This window comes from Durio zibethinus, chromosome 6 (genome assembly GCF_047325235.1).
Source record: "Durio zibethinus cultivar Kanyao isolate XHJ-2024 chromosome 6, ASM4732523v1, whole genome shotgun sequence".
In the NCBI taxonomy this organism is placed as follows: Eukaryota; Viridiplantae; Streptophyta; class Magnoliopsida; order Malvales; family Malvaceae; genus Durio; species Durio zibethinus.
Genome location: NC_143167.1, coordinates 25192061 through 25218276, shown reverse-complemented (window position 1 = coordinate 25218276; position 26216 = coordinate 25192061). Strand labels below are relative to the sequence as shown.

General features: G+C 31.5%; 2 protein-coding genes across 5 annotated transcripts; one reads left to right on the top strand and one right to left on the bottom strand.

Moving 5' to 3' along the window:
• Positions 1 to 5078: 5078 nt before the first annotated feature.
• LOC111286164 (cyclic nucleotide-gated ion channel 17-like) lies at positions 5079 to 13184 on the top strand. 3 transcript variants are annotated; one of them, XM_022875988.2, is made up of 8 exons: positions 5079 to 5219; positions 5779 to 5897; positions 6709 to 7285; positions 8128 to 8340; positions 8504 to 8805; positions 10731 to 10842; positions 11272 to 11508; positions 12003 to 13184. In XM_022875988.2, exons 2-8 carry the CDS (start codon positions 5872 to 5874, stop codon positions 12729 to 12731), a joined length of 2196 nt encoding a protein of 731 aa, XP_022731723.2. In that variant the 5' UTR covers positions 5079 to 5219; positions 5779 to 5871; the 3' UTR covers positions 12732 to 13184. The 3 variants fall into 3 exon arrangements, with proteins under 3 accessions (XP_022731723.2, XP_022731722.2, XP_022731724.2); XM_022875987.2 differs by lacking the exon at positions 5079 to 5219 and having other exon boundaries at positions 5611 to 5897; XM_022875989.2 differs by lacking the exons at positions 5079 to 5219; positions 8128 to 8340 and having other exon boundaries at positions 5611 to 5897.
• A 496-nt stretch (positions 13185 to 13680) lies between these two features.
• On the bottom strand, positions 13681 to 19547 carry SCY1 (SECY homolog 1). Of its 2 annotated transcripts, XR_016342922.1 has the most exons (9): positions 19195 to 19527; positions 18638 to 18795; positions 18149 to 18534; positions 17353 to 17652; positions 17180 to 17269; positions 15256 to 15379; positions 14592 to 14755; positions 14326 to 14416; positions 13681 to 14158 (listed from the first exon to the last, which is right to left on the bottom strand). XR_016342922.1 is itself a non-coding variant. In XM_022875991.2 (8 exons), exons 1-8 carry the CDS (start codon positions 19431 to 19433, stop codon positions 13931 to 13933), a joined length of 1689 nt encoding a protein of 562 aa, XP_022731726.2. In that variant the 5' UTR covers positions 19434 to 19547; the 3' UTR covers positions 13681 to 13930. The 2 variants fall into 2 exon arrangements, 1 of the variants encoding a protein (XP_022731726.2); XM_022875991.2 differs by lacking the exon at positions 14326 to 14416 and having other exon boundaries at positions 19195 to 19547.
• Positions 19548 to 26216: the final 6669 nt, after the last annotated feature.

The following is a 26216-nucleotide window of genomic DNA, read 5'->3' as shown; positions in this document are numbered from 1 at the left end:
AATTTTACATATAACTTTTTTTAATAATAAAAATTTCTTATATTTTTAGATAGGAATTAAATCACCTTTCAAAATAGTGATTTAGTCAATCTCTTATATGTATGAAGGAATATTTAAACTTAATATTATGAATAAAATAAAAATGTTGTTTCTACTTACAATGTTGAATCTTCATATTTATGGCATTATGGATTAGGTCATTTAAATTACAAAAAATTGCATGCTATAAGTAAGCTTCTATTAGCTCTTGAATTTAGTTAAGATATTAATAAATGTAATACATGCATGTTGACTAAGGTTATCAACAATTTTTTTCTTAAGATTAAAAGAAATACAAAGTTACTTGAGTTAATTCACAGTGATGTTTGTGATATGCATAGTACTCCTACATTAAAATAAATATATTGTGACATTCATAAAAGATTGTTCTAGATATTATTATATTTATTTGTTACATTCTAAAAATGAAGTACTTGTTAAGTTTAAATTTATAAATTTGAAATTGAATTTTAATATGAATCCTTTATTAAATGCTTGAGGTCAGGCAATGGTTAAAAGTATTATAGTCAAATTACTTTGAATTATAATCTACCAAGTGATAGCTCTTTATACACCACAATAGGTTGTGTACCTAAAGGGAAGAACAAATCATATTCTAATCTTGGACAAAGATTTTGGTGCAAAGCTTTATTAATAGCTTGTTATATACTAAATAGATTTGGTAACAAAGAAACAAAAATAACCTTATATGAGCAAAGAAAGAAAAGAAAACCAAATATTTATTATTTAAAGGTTTGGAGATGTAAAGTTGTAGTTAAAATTTCAAAACCTAAAAGAAAAAAGTTGAGTGAAAAAGGAATATAATGCATATTTAAAGGATATGCACAAAATAGTAAAGCATATAAGTTCATGATAATTAAACCTAATGATTCAATTTCAGTTAACATTATTATTGAATCAAGAGATGTAATTTTTAATGAAAATATATTGAAATCTGTTTTAAGACAACTACAATCACCATAATCAATTCATCTTACAAGTGAAAAGGAAATTCCAAATTCATTACAACATATTGAAATTAGTGATAAACCTTGTGAAGAAATAAGGACAAGCAATATGGTTAAAAAAGTAAAAGATTTTGGACCATATTTTTTTATATTTCTTATGAAAGGGATTGGTGAAAGCATAAATAATAAAATTCCTTATTGTTTTAATGTGGAGTCTAATCCTATTATATATGAAGAGGTAATGAGGTTTCAAGATTCTATTTTTTAGAAAGAAGCAATAAATGACGAAATAGACTTAATAATAGGAAATAACACTTAGATTTTGGTTAACCTTCCACCAAGTTCCAATCTAATAGCTTGTAAATGGATTTTCAAAAGGAAAATAAAATGGATGAAACCATAGATAAATTTAAAGCAAAGTTGGTTGCCAAGGGTTTTACACAAAAACAAAGGATTAACTACTTTCATACTTATGCTTCAGTAGTTAGAATTGCTACAATTAGGCTTCTAATTTCACTTGCCTCTATTTACAATTTGGTTGCACATCAAATGGATGTAAAGATGGCATTTTTAAATGATGAATTAGAATATGAAGTATAAATGGAACAACTAGAAAGATTTATCATTCCAAGTCAAGAGCATAAGGTTTGTAAGCTATAAAACCTTGTTTGGATTTAAGCAAGCACTAAAATAATGGCACAAAAAATTTGGTGAAGTCATTCTTAGCAATAGCTTTAAAATTAATGAGTTTGATAAGTGCATATATAGAAATTTTGAAAATGGTAAAGAAGTCACAATTTGCTTGTATATGGATGATATGCTAATATTTGGTATTGATTTAGAACAAGTTAAGGAAACAAAAAAAATTTTATTAAATAATTTTTCAATGAAATATATGAGTATAGTGGATGTTATTCTTAGAATTAGAATAATTCAAAATGATAGTGGCATAATCTTGTCACAATTACATTACATTGAAAATTTACTTAAATTTTTTTATTGTATTTAAGCATCTACGCCTATGGATTCTCAAGTAAAATTAACATCTAATACTGGTAAGACAATTGGTCAGTTACAATATGCAAGAGTAATTGATTACCTAATATATGCAATGACTTGTGCTAGGCTAAAAATAGCATTTAATGTTGGAAAGTTAAGTAAGTACATAAGTAATCTAAGTAACTTGCATTAGCAAGCAGTTAAAAGAGTACTTAAGTATTTGAAGAAAATAATCAATTATAGATTATGAAATAATGGATTGTGTTAAAAGAGTAATGATATAAGGAAAGATGAGTAATATACATTTAATAAACTCATAACATAAATATGTTAGAGTGCTATAGTTATGAGAATACATTTGCTGAGAGCTATTTATGTGAGTGTAAATTGTGACCACTTCTAGGAATTCAAGAGCTTGGCTCTAACAACATTCATGAAAAGAGAATGTAAACATTTGACCATAAAAGTGTCACCAAATACCGAGTATTCATTGGGTGTTGAAATTGTTGTGTGAGAGAAGTTCGATTAACCAAATGGAGTAGCTAGTTCAAAGCATAGTCTTTTCATTAAGTGAATGTTCTAATTGGAAGATACCTTCATTTATGTAATTGATTTCCAAGATTATTACAAATCTGGATTATTTTAAAAATTGTGAAATATTGTTAGAGATTTTCAAAATAAGGTATGTAAAATAATCCTATATTAAAAAAGGAAAAGATAAGACAATCATTTAAATCCCACATTGAAAAAGCAAAGATGGACCATGGGCTTGAGTTTTCTAGTGTGGTTGGTCTTATATGAATTAAATGATTAATATATATATTAATATTTAATTAATGGCATTTGACATTCAACGTATAGTAAATAAAATATTATTTTATTTAGTTTAATTTTTAATTAAGTGTCTGATTAATTAAATTTGTTTAAAATAGACAGATAAAAATAAACAGTTAAATTTGTATAAAACAAAAAGAAAAATCTATTCAAATAGATAATTTTGATTATTAAAAAATAGATAGTTTTTGTCTATTCAATGTAGATAGTTTTTGTTTATTCAAAATAAATAATTATGTCTGTAGAATGAAAAGACATTTAAGTAATTATATAAGCTTTTTTTTATTTTTTTTAAATACATAAAAAATTTGCAAAACACTCTTTTCTTCTTCAAATAAATTCTAGATTTCTTTTATAAAGTTTTGTTATAGAAAATTTTTAGAAAAGTTTGATTATCTTGTAATAAGTCAAAGAATGTTCGATGGATTGATTTCGTTAGTGACTTTATTGTATCTTCTAAGTTTATCACATACAGCCTCTTTGCACACCTATTAGCAAATAATATAGTGAAGGTGAATTAAATTTTAAGAAAAAGTAACACCGTTATATGCTTCAGAACTTTTTTTTTTAAATTTCATATTTACTAAAAGTAATAATTTTAGATTTTTAGACTTTGATTCTAACAATTTAATTGTATTTATTTCACACAATTATTTCAACATTCAATGAATGTTAGATATTCAATAACAACAATAATAATAATTTTAGTTTAATTGAATTTCTAATAATTATCATACTTCACGCTCACATAAATAAATCTCATTAAAAATATTTTCGTAACTAAAATATTTCAATATATTCATATTATGAGTTTATTAATAATATTTACTCATCATTATGAAGTTTAGATCAACGTGGGCCGAAGCTAAGTCTAGCTAGTAAAGCTCAAATTAAAATAAACTGTTTGACTTTGTCAACCCGAGTCCTCATTTCTCAAAAATTTTTTTCTATTTATTCTTTTCAATGATTTAGATCGGTAATTTTTTTTTTCTTTTCAATGATTTATATTTTTATCATTTCCCTTTTTTTTAAAAAAAATAATTCAAATAAGAAAAAACGCATATGTACAATAAAAAATAATTAAAGTTAGGAGGTGTTGCAAAATTAAAGTGTACGAGTTTAATTTGGACACTAAAATAGTTGACTATTCAAAGTTTCATGGTAGTTCGCTGATTTGGATATCCTATGTACGGGTGTCATATTAATTATTTTTCAAACGCTTCTGTCATTTCCTATTAAGTTAACCATATTAAAATACATAAGGCATAGTTGGTTGCTTCAATTAAAAAAAATTGAAGTTTAGTAACTCAAGTAAGAATTTATAATACATAAGTTTAGTAGCAGCCAATTATAATATATTTGGTTTATTGCAAAAAAATAGTTTGTAATGCAAGATATACCTACAAGTTCCTTCTTATGTAATAAAAACTGTTCGATAGTTTATTTTATGAATATGTTATATATATATTTTAATTTTTGCTGAATTTAAAATTAAATTTTTTTAAAAAAATTTATATATTTATTATTGAATCAAATACTTATTTAATTATTTTTTATTGTTTGTTATATTTATCTATGATCAATGACCATTAGGTGTTAACAAATGTTCATTCATTGTTGAATTCAACAAGGAGAAAAAGAAGAAAAAAAATGCAGAAGACCAATTACATATTTTTTTGGTTAAAAAAAAATCAATTCCTTGTAAAATTAGAGATAGATTATTGCAACAGTCTTATTTCAACCACAAGCATAGAAAATTTTGCTAAAATTTAGGCAGAAGAAAAAAGTTTTCTGTTCATATAATAATGCAACCATTATGCTTACAGGATGTTTGGTCTGTGGAATGACTATGTCATTACCAACTATTTTATGCTCAACACTCAATGTTAGTGCCATGGCTTGGTTGAGAGAATAACCCTTCTGATGAATAGCCGTTCAACTCTTATTTCTCCCGACGGGGAATTGTCTATTTTCCCATGACAATAGCTATTTCCGTGGATCAAAAAAAAAAAAAAAAAAAAAAAACTGTACATGATCATTTTATCTTATAAAAATTTTGTAATTTTAATCCTTTCCTATTATCATTTTTATTTTTTATTCTCTCTTCTATTTTTCGGAAAAAAAAAAAGAAATCTTTGATGACTGTATTTCCACCGGCGAAGCACTAACCAAATATCAATTATCGGGATCGACGACTGATAGCGTTAATATGGCGACTAGTAACCACAACCAGATAGCACCGATCTGGTGAAGGCAGCCCTAATCTAGTACACCACCATCGGTCTGGTGGCAGATAGCCTAAATCCAAAAGTCTAACAACTGAAATTTGTTGATCTTATGTCGAAAAGCAACTCCGACGACGAAAGTATCTCACTGATGGTAGGGAGGGACAAATTAAGAAAACGAGGAAGAATTGAAAAAATAAAAATTATACTTGAAAAATTTTTAATAACATATTAGAGATTTGAATATTAATATTTAATAAAAACTAAAAAGGTAAAATGATATTTTTATACTATTTATATTATATTCTTTTTCACACTTTTAGTTAATCAAATATTTTTATAATACTGTATTTTTATTCTATTCTATGAACCAAATTATAAAAAAATTATTACTCTTTTTTTTTTTTTAAATTCTATTCTCAAGAATAGCTATTCCGCATTATGCAATTCAGACGTGCCGTAAAACGGTTAATCCTTGACTTTGCTTTCACGCTGGGCTGCTTTCTAGTCACCTTTTATTCACCTGTTCTTCTCCCTGTCCAGCCGGGTCCAAAATCCAACCACAAAATATTAAAGAGGAAGCAAAGATGTTATAAAACTAACTAAAAACAATAACTCCTCACTTTGCCAATTTGTCATCCCATGAAACACAGGAATAAAATTTACTAATCTATAGTTTTCTCGGTGATCCATTAGCCCACTTTTTCTTGCAGTTTCAACAACCTCACATTCAAGGAAGAGAGTTGAAATATTAGGATTTTGGAGACCGGATTTAAAGCTGCTGCTTCATCTGCTTCTTACTAGTAATGGAGTTGAAGGACAGGCTTGTAAGGTTAGTAGTTTGCTAATTTTTCTCATGCTTACTTTTTGTTAGTAGCTTTTTTCTCATTTAAATTTTCTTTTCTGGGTAGTTTTTCTATTGTTAAAAGATGCTGTTTGGTAGCTGGGAAAGTTCTGCCAAGTTTTAGATTTTCCATTAGGGACTAAAGAAAGATGGAATTTTAGTGATAATTCGGAGCTTTTTTTTTTTTTTTTTTTTGCCACATGATAATTAGGAGCTTTGTGAACTAATATGGATGAATTGGGTAATGCTTTTCTTACTTGGGGGCGATTGGAGGAGATTAAATCAGGAATGTTCTTGCATAATGTTTTGGCTGTGTTCAGTGGAGTGGTGATGGAACTTTTACATTTCTTATTATCTTTTTGCTGGTAAAAGTGAACTTTTTACCCAAGTGGAGTTAATCTCTTTGGGTTTTAATTGTCTTGGAACTAGATCATAATGAAACATAAATTCTATTAAAAAAAGTAAGTTAAAGGGATTTCTCTCTTTGAACGGATTTGCTGATTAAATTGGAAAATTTGGAAGTGCCCCTTATCTATGAATGAGGATTCTAGATGATGTAGCTATATTTTCGAAATTAAACATAGTGCTAAAGGGTTAATTCAGTAACCACTCATAAGAAAGATTTTGTCAAACTGAATTTTAGGTTTGCCAAAAAAAAAAAAAAATGAACTAATCCTAGTCCTAGAATCATGAAAATTTTCTTTTGTATGCGGAAATAATTTCTACTTTCGGTAAAGAGTTTTATGAAATACTTCCATATTGAACAATTGGAGTTCTTTGGTGAACTTGTTTATTCTAGGTTTTATTCTGATGGTAAACAACAGAAAGAAGCACCATGGGGAAAGAACGACCCTTTATTCCTTGAAACGTCATCTTCTGGGTACAAGATTTCATTTTCTTCAGTGCTGAAACCGGAGAATGTGATGGTTGGAGGAAGAAATAGACTTCCTGAAACGGGAAAAGTTGGAAGGTCAAAGGTTTTTCCACAGGGCAATGCACCATGGTACAGGAGAATTCTTGATCCTGGCAGTGAGGTTGTGTTACAATGGAACCGGGTTTTCATTATTTCATGCTTGGTGGCACTTTTCGTTGACCCATTGTATTTTTATTTGCCTGCCATTGGAGGGGATGCAACCTCCTCGTGTGTAAAGACAGACACAAGCTTGCGAATTGTTGTTACATGTTTTCGAAACATTGCCGATATTTTTTATTTGTTGCACATAATTATAAAATTTAGAACAGGTTATATTGCTGCAAACTCAACAACTAGAGTGTTTGGGAGGGGTGAACTTGTAATGGACCCTAAGAAGATTGCATGGAAGTATCTTAGATCTGACTTCTTCATTGATCTCATTGCAACACTGCCTCTTCCTCAGGTATCTGTTCTAAAACGCAAATTTTCTACTGAAGGCCTACTTTAATTATAAAAAGATAAAAAAGGAATATTATTTGCCTTCTTTGTTTTGCATTGTTCTGTCACATGGACTCAACTGCAAATTTAGTAAAATAGATTGTAAATAACTTATATTTCCACGGAAGTTAATTTGAAGTGCTGTGGCTTGGACGTTAATTGTGGTTCTGTGTTTTCCCTAATCAATCAAAACAGGACTTGTGGGCCTTATGACATCTTTTTGAACTATTACAGATATTTTTTACTCATTTTTCATAAGTGTACAATTTAGAAGAGGTTATGTAATCATCCATTGTAGATCAAAAGGATTTTGGTTTCCTTAATTAACAGATATGAGGCATAAAATGTTTCATTGTACATGACTCACTTCTCTTTGTTTCTTATTTGGAGTTTGAGCGCATTTTACATTTGTACAGAAGATTAGTTGTCTCCCTTTTCACATTTATATACAGTAATTAACCCTTTGCCATTCAAGGATATCTTGAAGTAGAGTGCTTTAGCCTTGGATTCTGGTGTCATGGTTAATTCCATGAATTTCCCTATCTTGATAAAATTGAATCACTATTATAGTTGTGGTCTTCTAGTGTTATTTTCTTGTTTCGTTTTCCTTTTTTGTAATTGTTGCAATAATTCTGGGCAGACTCCATGCTATGTACCGTGCTAAAAGACTTGAAAGTACATTGGTAGCCTACATCCCAATCCTTGGATAAAATGATTGACAAAGTGGATGTGTGATTTCCTGTTTAATGCATCAGGTACTAAAGATGAGAAAGATGAAAGTGCAGTTTATTTAATTATTTTTTGCAGATAGTTATCTGGTTTATCATCCCGGCAACAAGAAGTCCTCGAACTGATCATAACAACAATGCCCTTGCATTAATTGTTCTGTTTCAGTACATTCCCAGATTGTATTTGATTTTTCCATTAAGTTCACAAATTATTAAAGCAAATGGTGTGGTCACAAAGACAGCATGGGCGGGTGCTGCCTACAATCTTCTCTTATTCATGCTAGCTAGCCATGTATGTTATCTTATTACCTTTTTATTAGCCCTTTTCTCTGCTTTCGTGTTTTCATGTGTATTTTGCTCTCTTTGACAATGACTAGCTGGGTATTTTTATTCAATACAAAATTTTCCTCACTCCTTTTGCTAGTTTTTACACAAAAAGATGCCTATTCATGTAGGTCGTAGGGGCAGCATGGTATCTGCTCTCTGTTGACAGGTACACTTCATGCTGGAAGAAAAATTGCAAAAAGGAATTTGCTCCTCTCAGATGTAATCTACACTATTTAGATTGTGACACTTTTGGCCATAATGATCGCGAGATGTGGACAAATGGCACTGATGTGTTCAAGAACTGTGATCCCGGAAATGTTATTGATTTCCAATATGGCATATTTGAAAGTGCAGTAACAAAGAATGTTGTCTCCACGAGCTTTCTTGAGAAGTATTTCTACTGCTTATGGTGGGGCTTACAGCAACTTAGGTACGATTTTATTAAACTTCATGGATAAAAATAATCATATATTGCAATCTTATAAGTGTTGTCTTTATTCATAGAATATACTGATGCATTTTTTTTGGGTAATCTCCTGGTGGCTGATGAGTGCAACCAAACTGTTCAATTAGTAGATTTTTTTATTTCACTAACAAATAACAGTTTAGGTTCCCATATAGTAGCTGTATGAGATTTCACTAACCACATTGTGTTTGATACTCTGGCAATTTAGTGAGAGTCTTGTTCAGATATACTTTATATGCAATCAAATGAGTTCTATGATAATAATAATTATGCAATTGCTGCATGGTGGTTGCATTTGTATGGAAATTCAACCATGTAGAATTGCAAGTTCATTTATTTGTTAACATCAGAACTTTATTGGGGTTTTCCTGTTTTTTCCTTTTAAAAATGGAGTTATATTTAGAAATAAAGTGATGATGTAAGGGAAAATTGTAATTCCTTCCATTCTGAAACTATTTCATGAGATACGTATGAGTTGTTGGTCCGATAATTTTGCCCATAATAACAACTCAAAGAAAGGTCTCTGTCATTTGACAAGGTGCCATCAGAGGTCTTCCTTGTCCTCCAGATGTCCTAAAGCCCTGGAGAAAGTATCTTTAATTAAATTAAACTTTTCCATACATGACTTTTTTTTTGGCCAGATTTTTCCATACACGGTAGTTAAAAAATAATTGATGCTATATTTTGAAATTATTGTGTTACATTATCTACTTAATGCTCGTGAATTATGTTGCATGGCCATAAGGAAAATGTGATGGTTCATTTGTGAATTTGAGCTTGGAAATACCTTGCTAAGCACAAGTTATTCATTCCAGCATTCTCCCCTGAGACCTCTCTGTCTCTCTAGTCTATGATCTTGCATCACTGCCAAGTATGAGGCATATATATTGGACTCTATATATGATATATGGTTGAAGATATGTAATAATTTGAGATTGTAGCTGAATTTTGATGGAAAGATATGGAGATAAGTTCCGTGAAAAAATTTTCCCCCTCCTTCCACAACTTCCTCCTTTGTTCCCTTTCCGGTTTTGGTACCAAAATTTTGAACAGTTTATGTAAAGAAAAGAACCAAAAGCCAATGAGAGCAGCCAGTTAATAAGTATTTGTGAAGGCTCACAGAACTGTGGTGAGCATGTTCAGGCAGGAGGCATAATGCAATATGCTTCTGGTTTTAGAAGGGAACCTACTTGATCTTAAAGGCATTTGCAGCACATCTAGAAATTGTGACAACTTCAGTGATGCACCTGATATTTTGCCTGTGATGTTGTAGTACTCCACTTTTATCATCTAACTGGTCATATTCTATTGTAGGTTCTCAGAGAAGTTAGTATGAGACAAAATTGTACCTCATTGCTACAACTTAATATGTTAAGTGTTTCAGTTGTGTTCAATGAGATAATGTTCCTGAAACATTAGATGGAAAGATGTAAACCTTCACCACAATAGTGATTAATAGAAGAAAATTCTTTCCTTTAGACATGCATCTGAAATGAATGAAGATCAGATGTCTGCTGGTCAATTTTATGATTCTCTAAGCTTGTTTGGAAGGATGGCATTCAAAATAGATGGGTTGCATTTTTATGTGCCCCTAGGAAGTAGTAGACAGGCATACAGTAGGATCAAACATTCCAGCTTGCTATTTTCAAAATTAAACTAATGATGACTGGAAATCCATTGTAACATCTTTTGTCAATGGTTTTGTAATACCTATATCATGAAGGTTTGTAGAGCATTTGCACCTTTTTTTCCCATATCGTACACAGGAAATTGCTTTGCAGAAAGGACTAGTTTATCTGATCTAATACTTAAAGAATATAGATGTCATTCAATGAGATTCTTGTGTTTACTGATGTTGATACGTGCCTTTTGTTTTCTTATCATCTCAGTTCCTATGGCCAGAATTTGTCAACAAGCACATTCATTGGGGAGACACTATTTGCTATACTTATTTCCATCTTGGGTCTTGTTCTATTTGCCCATTTGATTGGCAACATGCAGGTATCAGAAAGTTTGCATCCTTGACTTTTGCCTTAAATCAAATTCACATTCTATTTTTAGTAACTCAAATGAAGTTGTGATGTATATTGTCCATCATCTTGATTCTGTGTTCATGAAAGGATTTTTGTGTTTGTATCCCTCCAGTAGAATGTGTATGAGTAGTTTTATCTGTCAAAACTTATGGTACTATCTTTCTTGAGTTGTCTATTTTTAGCAGTTGAGATCTCCTTTATCTCTCTTCCCAAAATAGGCAAGCAGTGAAATGGGAAGTAGGATTCATTCTTATCTAGTTCTTGTAGTTGTAAAAATTCTGCATTATGCTTCAATCTTCAAATTAATTTTAAACTGATTATTCATCCTCATTTGAAACAATTATTTTTGCATGTTACTTGCACATTCTGATAGTTTACATTTTTTTATGTGATACAGACTTATTTGCAATCCCTCACAGTGAGACTCGAGGAATGGAGACTTAAGCGAAGGGACACTGAGGAGTGGATGAGTCATCGCCAACTTCCTGAAGACTTAAAACATCGTGTTAGACGTTTTGTTCAGTATAAATGGGTTGCAACTCGAGGAGTTAATGAAGAAGCCATCTTGCGTTGCTTACCTGCTGATCTTCGTCGTGATATTCAGCGCCACTTATGCTTGGACCTTGTTCGACGTGTATGCAGCTTTCCCATATCAATTTCCTTCTATGTTTTGAACGACCGCTGTTTGCTTAGGTTATAGATGTTTCTACCGAATAACAGTCTTGATGGAAGATTTTCCCCATTGAGTTTTAAGAGTCATATAATTATCTACTTAGAAATTGGTGTCTTCTGTTTTAGCATGAGTTTCCTTCTTGCAGTGCCTTCATCTAGTTAAGATCTAGGTTAACTGCCTCAGCAGCTATATGTTCTTCCCTTAGAACCTGTCTCTTAGTTGGAATAAGAATCCATACATTCGCATCTACCTTTTAGTGGTGTCTGTGTTCCATTATGAATCTTCCATTAAACGACATCAATATGTCAGCCTCAACAATGATGCTGCACACATTTAGATTAGATCTGACCCCAAAATGTTAATATGTTTAGACCTAAGCGTGGATTTGCAATCTTCCATATAGTATTTCTTTATATTTAATCATAATTGGTTTCGTTAAAGTTTCTCATTTGCAGGTCCCTTTCTTCTCCCAAATGGATGATCAGCTGCTTGATGCAATATGCGAGCGACTAGTATCATCCTTGAGCACTGAAGGTACCTATCTTGTTCGTGAGGGTGACCCTGTGACAGAGATGCTCTTCATTATTAGAGGTAGATTAGATAGTTCTACAACTAATGGTGGTCGAACTGGTTTCTTCAACTCAATTGTACTGAGACCTGGAGATTTTTGTGGAGAGGAACTTCTTGCATGGGCTTTGCTACCAAAATCCACCATGAACCTGCCCTCTTCAACTAGAACAGTCAGAGCTTTAGTTGAGGTTGAAGCATTTGCACTACATGCTGAAGATCTCAAGTTTGTGGCCAATCAATTTAGACGACTTCATAGCAAGAAACTACAGCACACCTTCCGGTTTTACTCCCATCATTGGAGGACATGGGCAGCCTGCTTCATACAGGCTGCTTGGCATCGGTACAAAAGGAGAATGATGGAATACAATATGACCATGACAGAATCATTAGCTTTGAACGAGAAAGAGGATGACGAGACCGGGCAGGAGGAACAGAAAATTTTCACTGCTGGCTCCAATCGTTCTCAGGCCAAGCTGAACCTTGGAGTCACGATATTGGCATCAATGTTTGCAGCAAATACTAGGAGAGGAGCTCAAAAGATCAAAGATGTTGAGATGCCAAAATTACAAAAACCAGACGAACCTGACTTTTCTGCAGATCCTGATGATTACTGATTGTTTGCATTATGATTTTTGAAAAGAGTGTATATTGACTGAGCTTCTCTACATGGGGTCAGACATTTTCAGTACAATAGCAGGTCAGAAACACCTTCTAGGTAGGATCTGGAATCCCAGATATTGAACATCTTTTCCCTATTGGTGGAAACCTTACCAATCCGGTGTTGGACAAGAAGTGCATGTCGTGGAAAGACAAGGCGGGGGTATTAGTGTGGTCGTACTGGAGAAGGTTGTGTTGTGCACTACCTGTATTTTATTTGTTGTCGGATATGTAGGGTTTCATCAGATGCAAGCTGAGTCTAATCCACGAGCCTTAGAAAATACTGAGATATTAAAATTTATCCCCACGAGCCTTGGGGTCTTATCATTCTGATTTTCCTGTAAAACTTGGTAACATTTACTCATAAAATGCGTCAGTTAGGAATGCCTTCGGCAAGAAAATTGGCCTGAGTTTCGAGTCCATCTTTCTTAAATTTAATTTCTTTGCGGTCATTTTGAAGTGGATAACGCTCCTCCGAGGTCAGCTAAGTAAATCTTCTGAACATATTGTAGCCAGAAATTTAGCCATGACACAGCAGAGCATTTGTTTATGCAATTAATGACAAACATTATAAGAAAACTTTTTTTTTTTTAAAAAGCCAGGTTTTTGAGTTTTATTCGATATATCTTTTTTTCTGGATTAATTATTTAAATTTTGCCCGATACATCCCTTTTTCAAGCAAAACTTATTTACACTAGCTTTAACCATCTCAATTTGGTTTTGCACGTATCTACTTATTAGCCCGAGTTTCAAAGTTGACAGTTTATCATCATTTCTCACGCTTTGCATTTCCCGAGTAAAATTCTCAGCTTCCATCTTTTGTTTCCCCAAATCATGCTGCAATCCACTAGGTGTGCATTGTCTCCTATGTATGGCTAGTTACGTATTAAACAAGAAATTAATAAATAAGCACAATACAAGTTTCCAATCACCTTGTAAGATATTGAAAGAATAATTGTGGCCGCGGAGGAGCATATTTTTTACAAGAGAAATCCTGACTACTGAGTTTGATTTTATGCTTGAACGGAACCTTTGAAGGATATGATGTTCATTGCAAGCATTACTGTCAGACCTGATAGAGAAACTATCATATACGGAATTAATGATTGCAAAATGGTCTTCTCATCCTCTTCCAGTCTTCAATTTGCTACCTCATTTAGGGGCCATACCTGTCTAAGTCATAAAACTCTATGTTGTATTTTTGAGATATTATCTCTGCTTGAACTTTTCTTGCAGTATCAGTTGCACATCCCACAAGAATAAGAACAGAAGTGCCTGCAAATCCTCGGAATACGGTCAAGTGTGTGGTTTGCTCAATCACGGCAGGACCAGCAGCCAAGATTGCTAAAAATGCTGAACCCAAAACTGATATCCGACTAAGAACCTATATTCCAATCATAGACGCAAACATGAGTCCATCAAAAAATAGGAATGGAGGTTTAAGTTAGAAATACAGTTAAATTCAGCTATAATCCCTTTTAGATACATTATCTAAATAAAAAAAAAAGATTTAAGTAAAAGGAGTGGAAGATAAATATATCTATTACCTACCTGAAGAGATGGTGTGGATTGGAATAGTATTTCAGGAACCAGCATTTCAAGTTATGATGCATTTCTTTGTTTTCTTTCCTATTTTTTATCTCTAGAATTAGAGAACAATAAGTGTTAAAACTTTAAAATGAATATCTCAGACCATAATATGAACAACGACACACAAAATATGTAGTTGAAGACAAACAGCAACATATATCACCTGATCAAAATCAAGCTAGCACAATAAGCCTCTAATGACATTTTGCTTGAGAAAAGAGAATTACCGTCTTCAGAAATGCTGCTGTACTTTTACCAGGTCGGACCAGTGGAATTGAAGCACCTTGCCGTTTCAGTTGTTCGCTAACATCATCAGGGTCCAGTTGTAGGAAAGTATAGTAGTAATTGAAAAAGGCTATCAACAAGATATTCGTAGGAAGGTAGAGAGAACCTACAAACATTTAGAACTTCCAATTATTCATGTAGAAAGATGAGAACTTCAACTGCCAATGTCTCAAATAATAGCATATTCTTTAGTCCATTCTTGGGATTACACCAATGACGATTAGAGAGGGTTTATTTATTTTCCTTTCCCCCTTCTTTTGGCAAGAAAATTACAGAAGTTATGACAGGCAATTCATATCATCTACCTATGTAGGATTTAATCACTGTAGCAAAGCAAGAAAAAGGAAAAAGAATTATTGTCCTGCCATTGCAATAAAGAATCCACCAGCTCAAGCATTTATTTAAAGCTTTGAAAGAAACATGACAAGATTTGAACCCTTAAATTTATGATTTATCACAGCATGTGTCAATGGGAAAAGATTCGTTAACCGGCAACTTTTACAGCAGAAAACCAAATGGATTATAGAGCCAAGAAATATCTTGTATCAATCCAGTATAAATTTTCATCCTTTGAGAACTTCTAACACTCAAAATCATTAATTTTACCTCCAGGATTCAAAGCAACAGCAGCCTTCTTTAGCACAGATATGCCGGTAAATCGTGCTAAAGTACCAGGAAGAGCTAAGGATGATGTAGAAAATATAATTGGCATCACTCCAGAACTGTTTACCTGTTTGGCCAAAACAACTGAATTAATACAAAGACAAGACACTACATGTTGAAGGTAGGGTAGCTGCACGTACAACACCCAGAGAGAGAGGTTGGTGTTAGGATGAAGCTAAAGCAAGAATGTGGTAGCAGCGAAGTGCATTGAAAGTTTGCATGATCAAAAATACCATCACACTGTCAGAAACTTCCATCTCAATTAAATAAATATAAATCTTCTATCAAACACTATGAAATTAGCAAATAAAATCTAAACAAGTTAAAGTGTCAGCAACAGACGATGGAAAGATAAGCTAGCAAGATTTGAATAAACACAAAGAATTCAGAATGCATTTATCAGCAGCTAAAGGTAAAATTTTCCATATAGAAAGCATAGGGGAAGAAACAAAAAAAAAAGAGAGAAATTTTCACAGGAAACAAATGCACAACTTTTTGAGAAATAACAGCGGTAAAGAGATGGAGAAAGTGTTCCTTTCTACAGAAACTAACAAGCAACAAAAAGAACAATAACAAAAATAATAAGCCTTTTCATTCTATGGGTGTTCAGCTTTATGGATCCTATTTTGCCGATGTGCTCTATTCAAGACATGTTCTCAATAAGCTCAGTACTTAAGTGTTTATTTTTTTTAGTTTCCATCCGTGTCCTCCTTGGTCTTCCTCTTCTTCTCTTGATATGGATATCCTAATTAAATCACATCTTCTAATGGGAACTTTGCGGTTCTAGTTTTTGACAAGTCCAATGCACCTTAAACATGTTTCCCTCAATTTGACCTTTTGGTCCAACTCCCACTTTTTCCTTTTTGAAATCATTCTTAATCTTATAAATATGTATATTCTTATATGTGCATCTATAAAAATAAAATACTCATCTCAACCATGCTTGTCTTTAGTTGTCTAAAATCCAATCTCATCCAACATTGTGCACAGAAGCTGACAAGGAGTTGAAAATCATCTCAGCTTGAAAGTATAGGCCAGAACACTAAGTTCTAAGTTCAAAAAATTCATCCTATGTTCACATTCAATCTCCCAAAAGATTCTTTTAACATTTAGGCTTTTCCTCCCATAGGTCGCCTAGTTCCTTGATTGGTAGTTGGAGCATGGAGGCATCTAACAGGAAATCCCACCATTTCTCCACTTGAGAATGTCATTGTTCCTTTCGATAGATTCAATAACTTCAGAGGTTCTTTCTTTTGATATGAGATTCCAAAGGTTCCAATTCACAATTCGATCAGACTATAAATAATATTAAATCTACCATTTTCTACCATATTTCTCTACTGAAATGGCATCACCTAGTTCCAAATACTACAGGTGTCATGGTTCAACAACTTGCAAGCATAGTCACAAGAAAGGAATGGTAATCACGTGATCTTTGCATATAAGATGCACCTAGGGAAATGCATTAAATGTCTTCAAGCTCATCTTTGTGATCAATTGGATTTCCTAAAAATCATTGACTAAGACATGATCAACATAATAGAGTACAACATTATCATCATTATCACAAACCATAAGCAAAATCCATTTATCCGTGTACTTCAGTTACCTACAAAAGTGAATGATGTTGAAGAGCATGCCTCAATGAAAGAATATCAACCTTAAGAATTAGTCAAGGCACAAATAATATAGAATTTTAACCCATTTTATATGTCAACAGTCAGTGTCAATGATATGTTTCTCCATTGAGTTTTCATGCAAACAAAGAGTCCACTCTAATTTCATTACACCTCAATGACACCAAAACTATTAGCATCAAGCCCATCACAGCATTAGAACCTTTTAAAGAACCATTGGGAACGCAAACCTTAAAAGGTAGGTAAGCAGATTTTTGATGCCCTCCACTTCTGCTGGTGTATCTTGAGGCATAGTTGATTGGAATCTTCCTCTCTGCTTCCTGAAATCCTTTGTTGAGACAATTATTAAGATATCTTTCCCGTTAGTATTGGAGCTTCTATTAAACAAAATAAGTAGGGTTACCTGAACATAGACAATGCCAAGGACCAGTAGGAAGAATGAGATAATGATGGTAAGAAGTCCAATGTAGTTACCATCCTCATATGCCTGTGCAACTGTCCTTCCAAAAGATGCTGGAAAGTAGGACAGAATATTCGTAAATATTAGAAGAGATGTGCCATTTCCAAGTTTTAGATCAGAAATTCGTTCCCCAATATATGTTGTAAGTACAGCACCAAGCGTCAATAGAGTGACAGAGGAGAGAACCCACTGTGTGCTAAAGTCATTGACATATGGACGAAGGTAAAGTACCTGGCCAATTGCCTGCCATGTAACACAATAATAAAGGAGAAATGCTATTTAGCAATGGTCATCAGCATAAGCATATAAGATGGAGTGGAAAGGAAAAGGTAGAAAGCAGGACCTTTTAGACGTGAAACAATGATACAGATCTAACTTTTAGGAAAAGGTGCATGTTAGTAATAGTGTTCTGGACATATTTGTGATGCATTCAAATGCATGAAATACATCTAACAATCAGATGTAGTCTGCACAAAATTCATTGTCATAGACAAAACCAGGAACACCTCCACGATTAATAAAGGTCTTGCTGTTAACAGGAATTCATAGCTAAATTTTCTTATTAATATCTATTTAAATTTTCAAATAATACTAATAATTTAGCAACAAGCAATGTGAACTTATTACCGTCACAACCTTTTTGATCATGTTACATAAAGTAGACATCAAGTCGAAACTACACAAAGACTTTATATCTAGTTAGCTAACCTATTAGTCACCAAGGACGTAAGTTCCTTACCTGTACTATAGCAAAACCAACTGAAGCATATCTGGTATACTGAAGAACTTTCTTTCTTCCTGCTTCTCCTTCTCTTTTCTGAAGATCTTGCAATTTAGGGTAAACTTGGGCAAGGAGTTGAAACACAATTTGTGCATTAATAAAAGGAACAATACCAAGGGAGCATATACCCAGTCTACCAATGCCTCCTCCAGAGAACGAATCCAAAGTGCTCAGCAGACTGTTCTCATCCAAATTGCCAACAAAAGCCTCTCGATTAACTCCACCTAGAGGTATATAAACTCCAAGACGTGATAAGCCTAAAAATGCTAAAAGCTTGAGGAATTTTCCTGGTAACGGGCCTTTGAAGAAGTCCCCAAAGTCAATGGAGCTATCCTCAATTGCAGCTGCCAAAGTCCAAAGGATCCATGTCAACTAGCACCACGGATAAAATCATTTTGTTGAATGCAAATCTTTGATAACTAAAATTTAAAAGTTTAAAAAACAAACCTGCCACTCCTCGAGCTGAAGAAGATTTCTCCTTCCTTGTACCAGAGGTACTCTCAAATGTAGGTGTTAACAAGGCTAGGAAACTTTCCCAAACACCATTTAGACGGGAAGAGACATCTGGATTGATAACCAAGGGATCAAAAACAGACCCTTTATGGCTGAGAAGGAATTCCAATCAGAAGACAGAATAGCAATTATAATAACAGCAAATGGTTAAGTTCTAAAAGACGTGGAGTTTATATATATGGTGTCAACGACACGGTATACAAAGCTCTCAAAGTTCTTTGCAAAATTCTAATTCGTCATATTGCCTTAGCTTCTAGTCCTTGAAAACGCAATGAATAACTTTCTTCTACCCTCAAAAATAACATTTTTCTCTCCCTAGAAAGATCAATCTACAATATAAAGCATATAATAATATAAAACAAAACGCACAAGCAAATTTCAAGCCAAAAAAGACCATTTTTTGAATGAGACAACGAGGCTAAAATGGAAAATAATGGGTAAAAAAATTATTTTTATGACAGAACAAACAAAAGTGTGTCGGAAAAAGTTACCTGTTAGAAAGTAGGCCACAGTTCCATGATTGGGAGTTGGAGTTGGGTTTTCTATGGACAGTTAAACTGGCTCTGCAAACATAGTTTTTGAGCGTTGGAGAAGGTTTGGGATAAGAGAAAGACGAGAGGTTGAAGCTTAGAGGCCAAGAAGAAGCTTCTCTGACCGTTATCAACATTATCCGATAATTTCCAACACTTGGATTACAGTTTTTCTGGGTATAATACCAAGTGAAATTCATTAGTGGCCAGGGCTCTCTTTCTTCAATGGCCCATGGATATCGCCTCTTCCTTGACACACCGTACAAATTCCAATCGTAATTTTGAAGTGCTTTATGTTCGGGCCGGGTTAAAATGGGTCGAGTCTTATCGAGTGGATGTTTCAAGGTTAAATATCAATTAATAATTCAGATCAATCATTCATTCATGTACATTTTTCCTTTGGAAAATGCTCTACACTGTTTTTTCTTAGATGAAGTTTTCACTGCTCTTTCTAATAATATTAAATATATTTTTAATTAAATTTATGGTTCAAAATTTTTAAAATTATTTTTTATTTTTAATTATTTTATATTTAATTTAAAATCATTAAATTTCACTTAGTTAAAAGTAAATTTAACATCCAAGTAATAAAAATTCTCACTTTTTTTAAAATAGTACATAGAATTTTTTTTCCTGAAATAATCAATATCCTTCCTCAATAAGCTAAAAGAAGTCCACAAGTAGATTTTTTTTTTTTTTTAAGAAAGTGATTAACTAAATGAGGTTTTTCCCGAAACAAGGTATTTCCTCATCTTAATTTCTTGATTATTTCTTGATTAGAGTAGTTTTAAACTTTATTCCAAAACAAAGATATTTAAACTTAACCAATTTCTATGTCAAATTTTATTTCCATGTCATTGCTCATTTTTTCTATCTTATATCTCCTCTTTCTTTGCTGCAACCTACTTGTTATCTGAAAAAATTTTAGATGAAATTAACGAAATTTTTAATTAAAAATAATTAAATTAAAATTAAAATTAAAATATTAAATTAAAAGATCTCGTTATATAGATTAAATATGTAAAATTTTAAAAAAATTTAAAATATATATTTTAGATAAATATTTTTAGTAAAAATATTGATAAAATTTTTATCTTTAAATAAGTATCAACTAAATTTAAGTTATAAATAATATTTTTAATAATTTTTTTTACATATTATTGACTTTTACATTAAATTATATTAATATATTGTTTTGAATTTTTTATTAAAGTTTTTATTAAATCATTTTTTTAAAAAAATTCACAAATTTAATCTAAAAAATTTTATGTAAGTTTTCTCCTTGTTATCTTCTTTAAAGTCATTTTCAATTTCCTTAGGCATTTTCCAATAAAGAGTCTTCAAATCAAGGAGAAAAATTGATGAAGGCAAAGATGAATGTGATGGAGACCAAACCAGTAGTGTTTGAATCCAAGAAGACAAATGCATTTGTTCTCCCACAAGCCACGTTGGTTGCTTCTGTGCCACTTTTATCGAGCTAGTGCAACTCAAAACTCATTCTGTTGGAGAAGAGTAGCCAATAGTTACAGGATGGGGAACAGTCTTAATATGTTAAATTCCAAGTCATAGGGATGGTTATGAGCCTATTCTCTCTAAGTTTGGTAGGGCTTCTTCTCAACTAATGATCTTATTTTATTTTCTCAAGCTTTTGCAAATCAAGGCGAACTTATAATGGATTGCTAGAAGAAGTTCAATGAATGGTCAGGATAAACTGTTAATTGTGGAAAATCTAAGATTTATGCTGGAAAACACATTGATAAAAGAATGGCAAGTGCAGTTTATAAGTCCTTAATTCACCTTAACAACGAGATTAAAACTAATAGAAAAAGGTATAATAATAAATAGGATCTTAAATCTAAATAGTCGCACCTAAGCTCAACTTAAATATTGGTGAGTCAAGATCGTCTCATTATATTTAAGAATCCAATTTCAAATTTGCATTTCTTCATCATACATAGCACTTATCGACTTACATGTGTTTATTTGTTACTGTTTGCACTCATTTCGTATATTTGTGCCTTTAATTTTTTGTTTGATACTTGATAGTACCATCATTTACTTTCCCACACAAAACTTTAAATAAAAAAATGTAATTTAAAAATATGAAATAAAATAAAAATAACATCTCAAAGGGAATAATTTTTGATACTCTACCTAGATGTTAAAGAGTCACCAACAATTATCTTCCCTAAGGAATGTTATTTTCATTTTTAATGAATGTTGTGGTAAATATCAGTCAAAAGAGTTATCTTTAAAGTTTTGCCTAGATGTTAAAGAATTTTAAGATAATTCTTTAACTTAAAGATTTTTTCGATACTCCTAAATAAAGAATTTTGATAAAATTAATTTTCTTTTTTCAAAAATAATAAAAAGGGATTATTATTAAATTTCAAATTGAAACTATTCATCTAACACTAAAAATAGCACATAATTATTTGGTACAAAATTTGGGCGTTGTGAGAGTCCTAAACCTTTCCCATATGTAATCGACCCTTGAATTCAAAACCTGAGTTTCGTATATCAAAATTTATCTTTTTATAAACTTTAAACTCATTTTTATAGTTTATTTTAAAAGATAAACTTTTAGGTGGCTAATCACACCTTAAAAAAGATTGGTGGCGACTCCTTCTAATTTTTTAGGTTTCAAAATTTTAAACGTCTAACGGTCCCAAAACCATTATGACAAATATGAGTCCAAGTATTGCCAATTGAAAAAAATGTGCTATGCATTAGTGTAGACAACCCACAAGCTCAGGCAGCATATGCCATATCATACTACTTTGCTAATAGAAATATTGGACCTTCTTAAGTATATCTTTGAAAAACCATCATTGTCAATGAGATTAGAAAAATGGTAAGTCATGCTTTCTAAATACGATATTGTATATGTTGCATTAAAGGTGATCAAAAGAAGTGTGATAGCTAAATTTCTTGCAAAATGTTCAACTGATGAATATGAGCCTATAAAGTTTGACTATCCTGATAAGGATTTGATGACCATCTCCCAAATTGAAGATGGTGAATCAATAAAAAAAAATCATGCAAAATGTTTTTTGATGGAGCTTCAAATGCTTTAGGGCATAAGATTTGAGCAGTTTTGATATCCCTTTATGGAAATTACTATCCAAGTACTGCGAGTGTAGACACCAAATTTGTCTAGGTTTTGGTTTAAATTTCTTGGTTCTAATGAGTTCATAAGCCAAAACCTTTTTTTTTTTTTGGGGCTCAGGCCCATTATTTAATTTTAATTTTATTATTTATATCATAATACAATAAATAATAATAAATTAAACATTAATGAAAAATACAAACAAAAACAAACAAAAAAATGAAAAAAAAAAAACATCAAAGAAAAAAAAAGGTGGAGGGTTGGTTCTAATGGGTGCTGCGCACGGCATTATTGGCCACCCATCCATGTGCCCTTGTGTAACCCATTGCCTCTCACACCCAAATCCCTTAAAACCCATGCACCATGGCCCTAGCAGTCACCTATCCATACCCTGTAACCTCACCACCCACTCCCCCAAACCATTTTATAAAAACCCACTGGCTGACTCTATGTTTTGTTCGAGATAATTCTAAAATTTTTTTTGGAAACTAAGGAGAAATGAGCTAAAACAAACAAAAAATTTGGTTTTTATATAGAATACTAAGACTCAAAATGACGTTTTGTCCAAGATCCATGTGCGCACATGAGGGTCGATCTAGGATCCACGTAATCGACTCGCGACCTAGTTCCCCCTTTTAACTGCTTATCGGTTCAGCTAAATTGATCCAAAATGGCGTTGATCAGCATTGAACGGTCCAATTCAAGTTATAAAAATTTTCTTTTGAATTATTTTTTTATATATAATTTTTTTTTGTTATTATTAATATTTGTGCATGTAATTTTTTTAAAAATTTGCTAGGATAAATATTTGTTGTTTTTATAATAACAATTAGTAAAAACAAAAAGATAAATAAAAATAAATAATGAAAAACATAATTAAAATTTGTGATAATTTTGTTAAATTTTAAAGTAAAACTTATAAAATAATATAATAATAAAGATAAAAGTGATTTCAAAATTTTGATAAATTTTTTTAAAATTTGAAAAAAAAGGAAAAATAATAAAAATAATAAAAAATGTAAGAAAGGAAATTTTTATCCAATGATGAGATTCAATGGTACTTCGAGTAGTCATACCTATGAAATCTCTAAGTGAGAAAATTTTTTTAAATACTATCAACGTATTGGAGTTTCAATACAATAAAACAATTTTCTCGCTATATAATAAAAAATTTTAACTAATGTTAAAAATAATAAAAAAAGAGGGAAAATAAAACTTTATCTGATGATGAAGTTACAAAAATATTCTGAGTAGTGATGCTTCTCTAGGTGATAAGTTTTTTTTTAAATATTACCAGTAAATTAGAATATTTATAGAAATTTTCAATATGATAAGAATTTATCTCTTATTCAAAAATAAAATAATAAATAAATAAAATTTCTAAAGGAAAAATAAAAATGTGTGCATCAACATATTACCATTCGCTTTGCGTGCATGATTTTATTTTTACGAAAAGTAAATACAAACCTCAAAGGATAGGATTCTAAGGTATTTTGAGAAGCGATGCCTAAAAAATTTTTATGTAAGAAAGAGTTCTTCTAATGTTACTAACATACTAGAATATTTTAAGAATTATTTCAATAAAAGGGTTCTAATTAATGTTTCTCAAATAAAAAGGGAACAATAAATATGGAATAAAGATAAAAAGAAAAACCAAATTTACAATAAAGAAAGAAAGTCAAGGAACTAACTTTTTAAACATTATCATAACGTATAGATCCATGGACCTACCGCTAGATATGGATAAGAGGAGAAGCCACAAATCTTTTTTGTTTAGATGTGATTAGCCGCCTAAAATATATTCTGGTCTACGAAAATGGATGTTAGGTTTAGGAGTCAGTTACGTATAGAAAAAGTTGTAGCACCCCCACAATGCCCATCTAAAGCATGGTGCCAGTTTGATTTCAAATTATCCAAGCCTTAATCATTTTTGTGATTTACCAAATAATTTAATATTAAAAATTAGTATTAAAATTGTCCTAATAATTTGGTAGCAATTTAAGATAATTTTTTCATATCATGAGTATTCATAGAGAGTAGTGTCACATTCTGAAGAGGCTCCGTCATCGAATTCATTAAAGCATTTTATTCAGAAAAAGTAAATCTCTCAATAGTTTAGTAGGACTTACTTTGAAGCGATCATCTAATAGTTTAGAGGATAAAAATTATTTATTTTCAAAAAAATTTTATACTTTTTACTTTTTAAAAAGATTCATAGAATTTGCCAATAGTTTGGTGGATTCCATTTAAAAATTAAATCCATAAAAATTCTCCAATAGTTTGGTAGAATTCTATGAATTTATTTTGTCAGATTTTTATTTTAAAATTTTTTTCTATATTTTCTTTATTGAAAAGATTTCACAAATATTCTTAAAAACTTTATTTGAAAAGGTTTTTTTTTTTTGAAAAGATCTTTTTTTTTTTATTATAGAATCATTTCTTTACTTTTAGAAATAAAATAGCATTATTTTTATTAAAAGAAAAAAGAAAAAAGATAATAATAAAATGGGTTAAAATATAATAAAAATAAAAAAATGAAATGAAAAAAGAAAAACTTGCGATCAGGCTGAGTCAGAATGCAGGTCAACATGTGGATCCTGAGTTGTTCAAAATGACGTCATTTCGAGCTACTATATAAGCCACTTCCAGTGTTTTCGCTTTAGAATCCCTTCTACTCCTTTTTTTAATCCAAAAATAATCTCTCTTCTTTCTAGAATCGAAATAACAACATTAAAAAATTTAATCAAAAACTAGAAATCCCATTAGTTTCTAGAAACTTCATCAAAAAATGATCAAAAAATTTCAAACAATCATAAAAAAATTCATCAAAAAACTTATGTTCTTTCGAAAAACCCATAAAAACCCAGATTTCCTTGAACTTCCCTAGATTTCTTTCAAATTTTGCCCAGATTACACCTCGAACTTTCAAATTTCCAATTCTAACTCCAACAACCTAAAATGAAGTCTAAAAACTCCAAATTGAACCTGAAATCCCAAAATTTTCATAATATCCTTACAGCCAAAATTCTCCAAACTTTTCTTTCTTTAAACTTTTTCTCTCAAAATTTTTGTGTCCATCCTCATGTTAAAATCGATTCAATTTATAGGCAGTCCTAGGATTAGTTTTAGGAACAGAAAAAATCAATCCCAGGCTTGAATCTTGGGATTGCATTTTGTCCAATGTGATTTTTGGTCCAAAATTCCAACAATTGTGCACTGATATCATCTAGCATTAAAGTTTGACCATATGGTGGGATTCTGATTATGTTCTGAACTTCCACGTGTAAATTAAAACAAAAAAGGAAAGAAGGAACAAAAGAAAAGGAAAGAAAAAAATGGAAATAATAATAATAATAATAATAATAATAATAATAATAATAATATACATAGAAATACCAAAGAAAGAAAAAATAATAATAATAATTAAATAATAGTGACATTAATAAAAAAATATCAACCCAATTAGGCCCAAACACAAATGGGCCTAGTTGGGCCCAAACACTAGTGGGCTTTATTGGGCCCAAATATAAATGGATGTCTATAGTTGCTTCTCTTTGCACATCTTTGTTAGATAGAGATTTTACGAAGACCTAGACACCCACTCTATTTGAATCGAATCAAGAACGATCTTCGAATCTGAAAAATAACTTAGATTGAACCAAGATTGGGTGATTGGAACTAAACCACGAGTCAAGATGAAATGACCAGGATTGAGTCAATGTTGAAAATAAATGATTAGGATGAAATCATGAATCATAAGAAATGATATGGACTGAGCCGAAATCAAGTGACGGGGACAAAACCATGACTCAAAATGAAGCGACCAGGATCGAGTCGATGTCAAAAATAAATGATTGAGATGAAACCATGAATC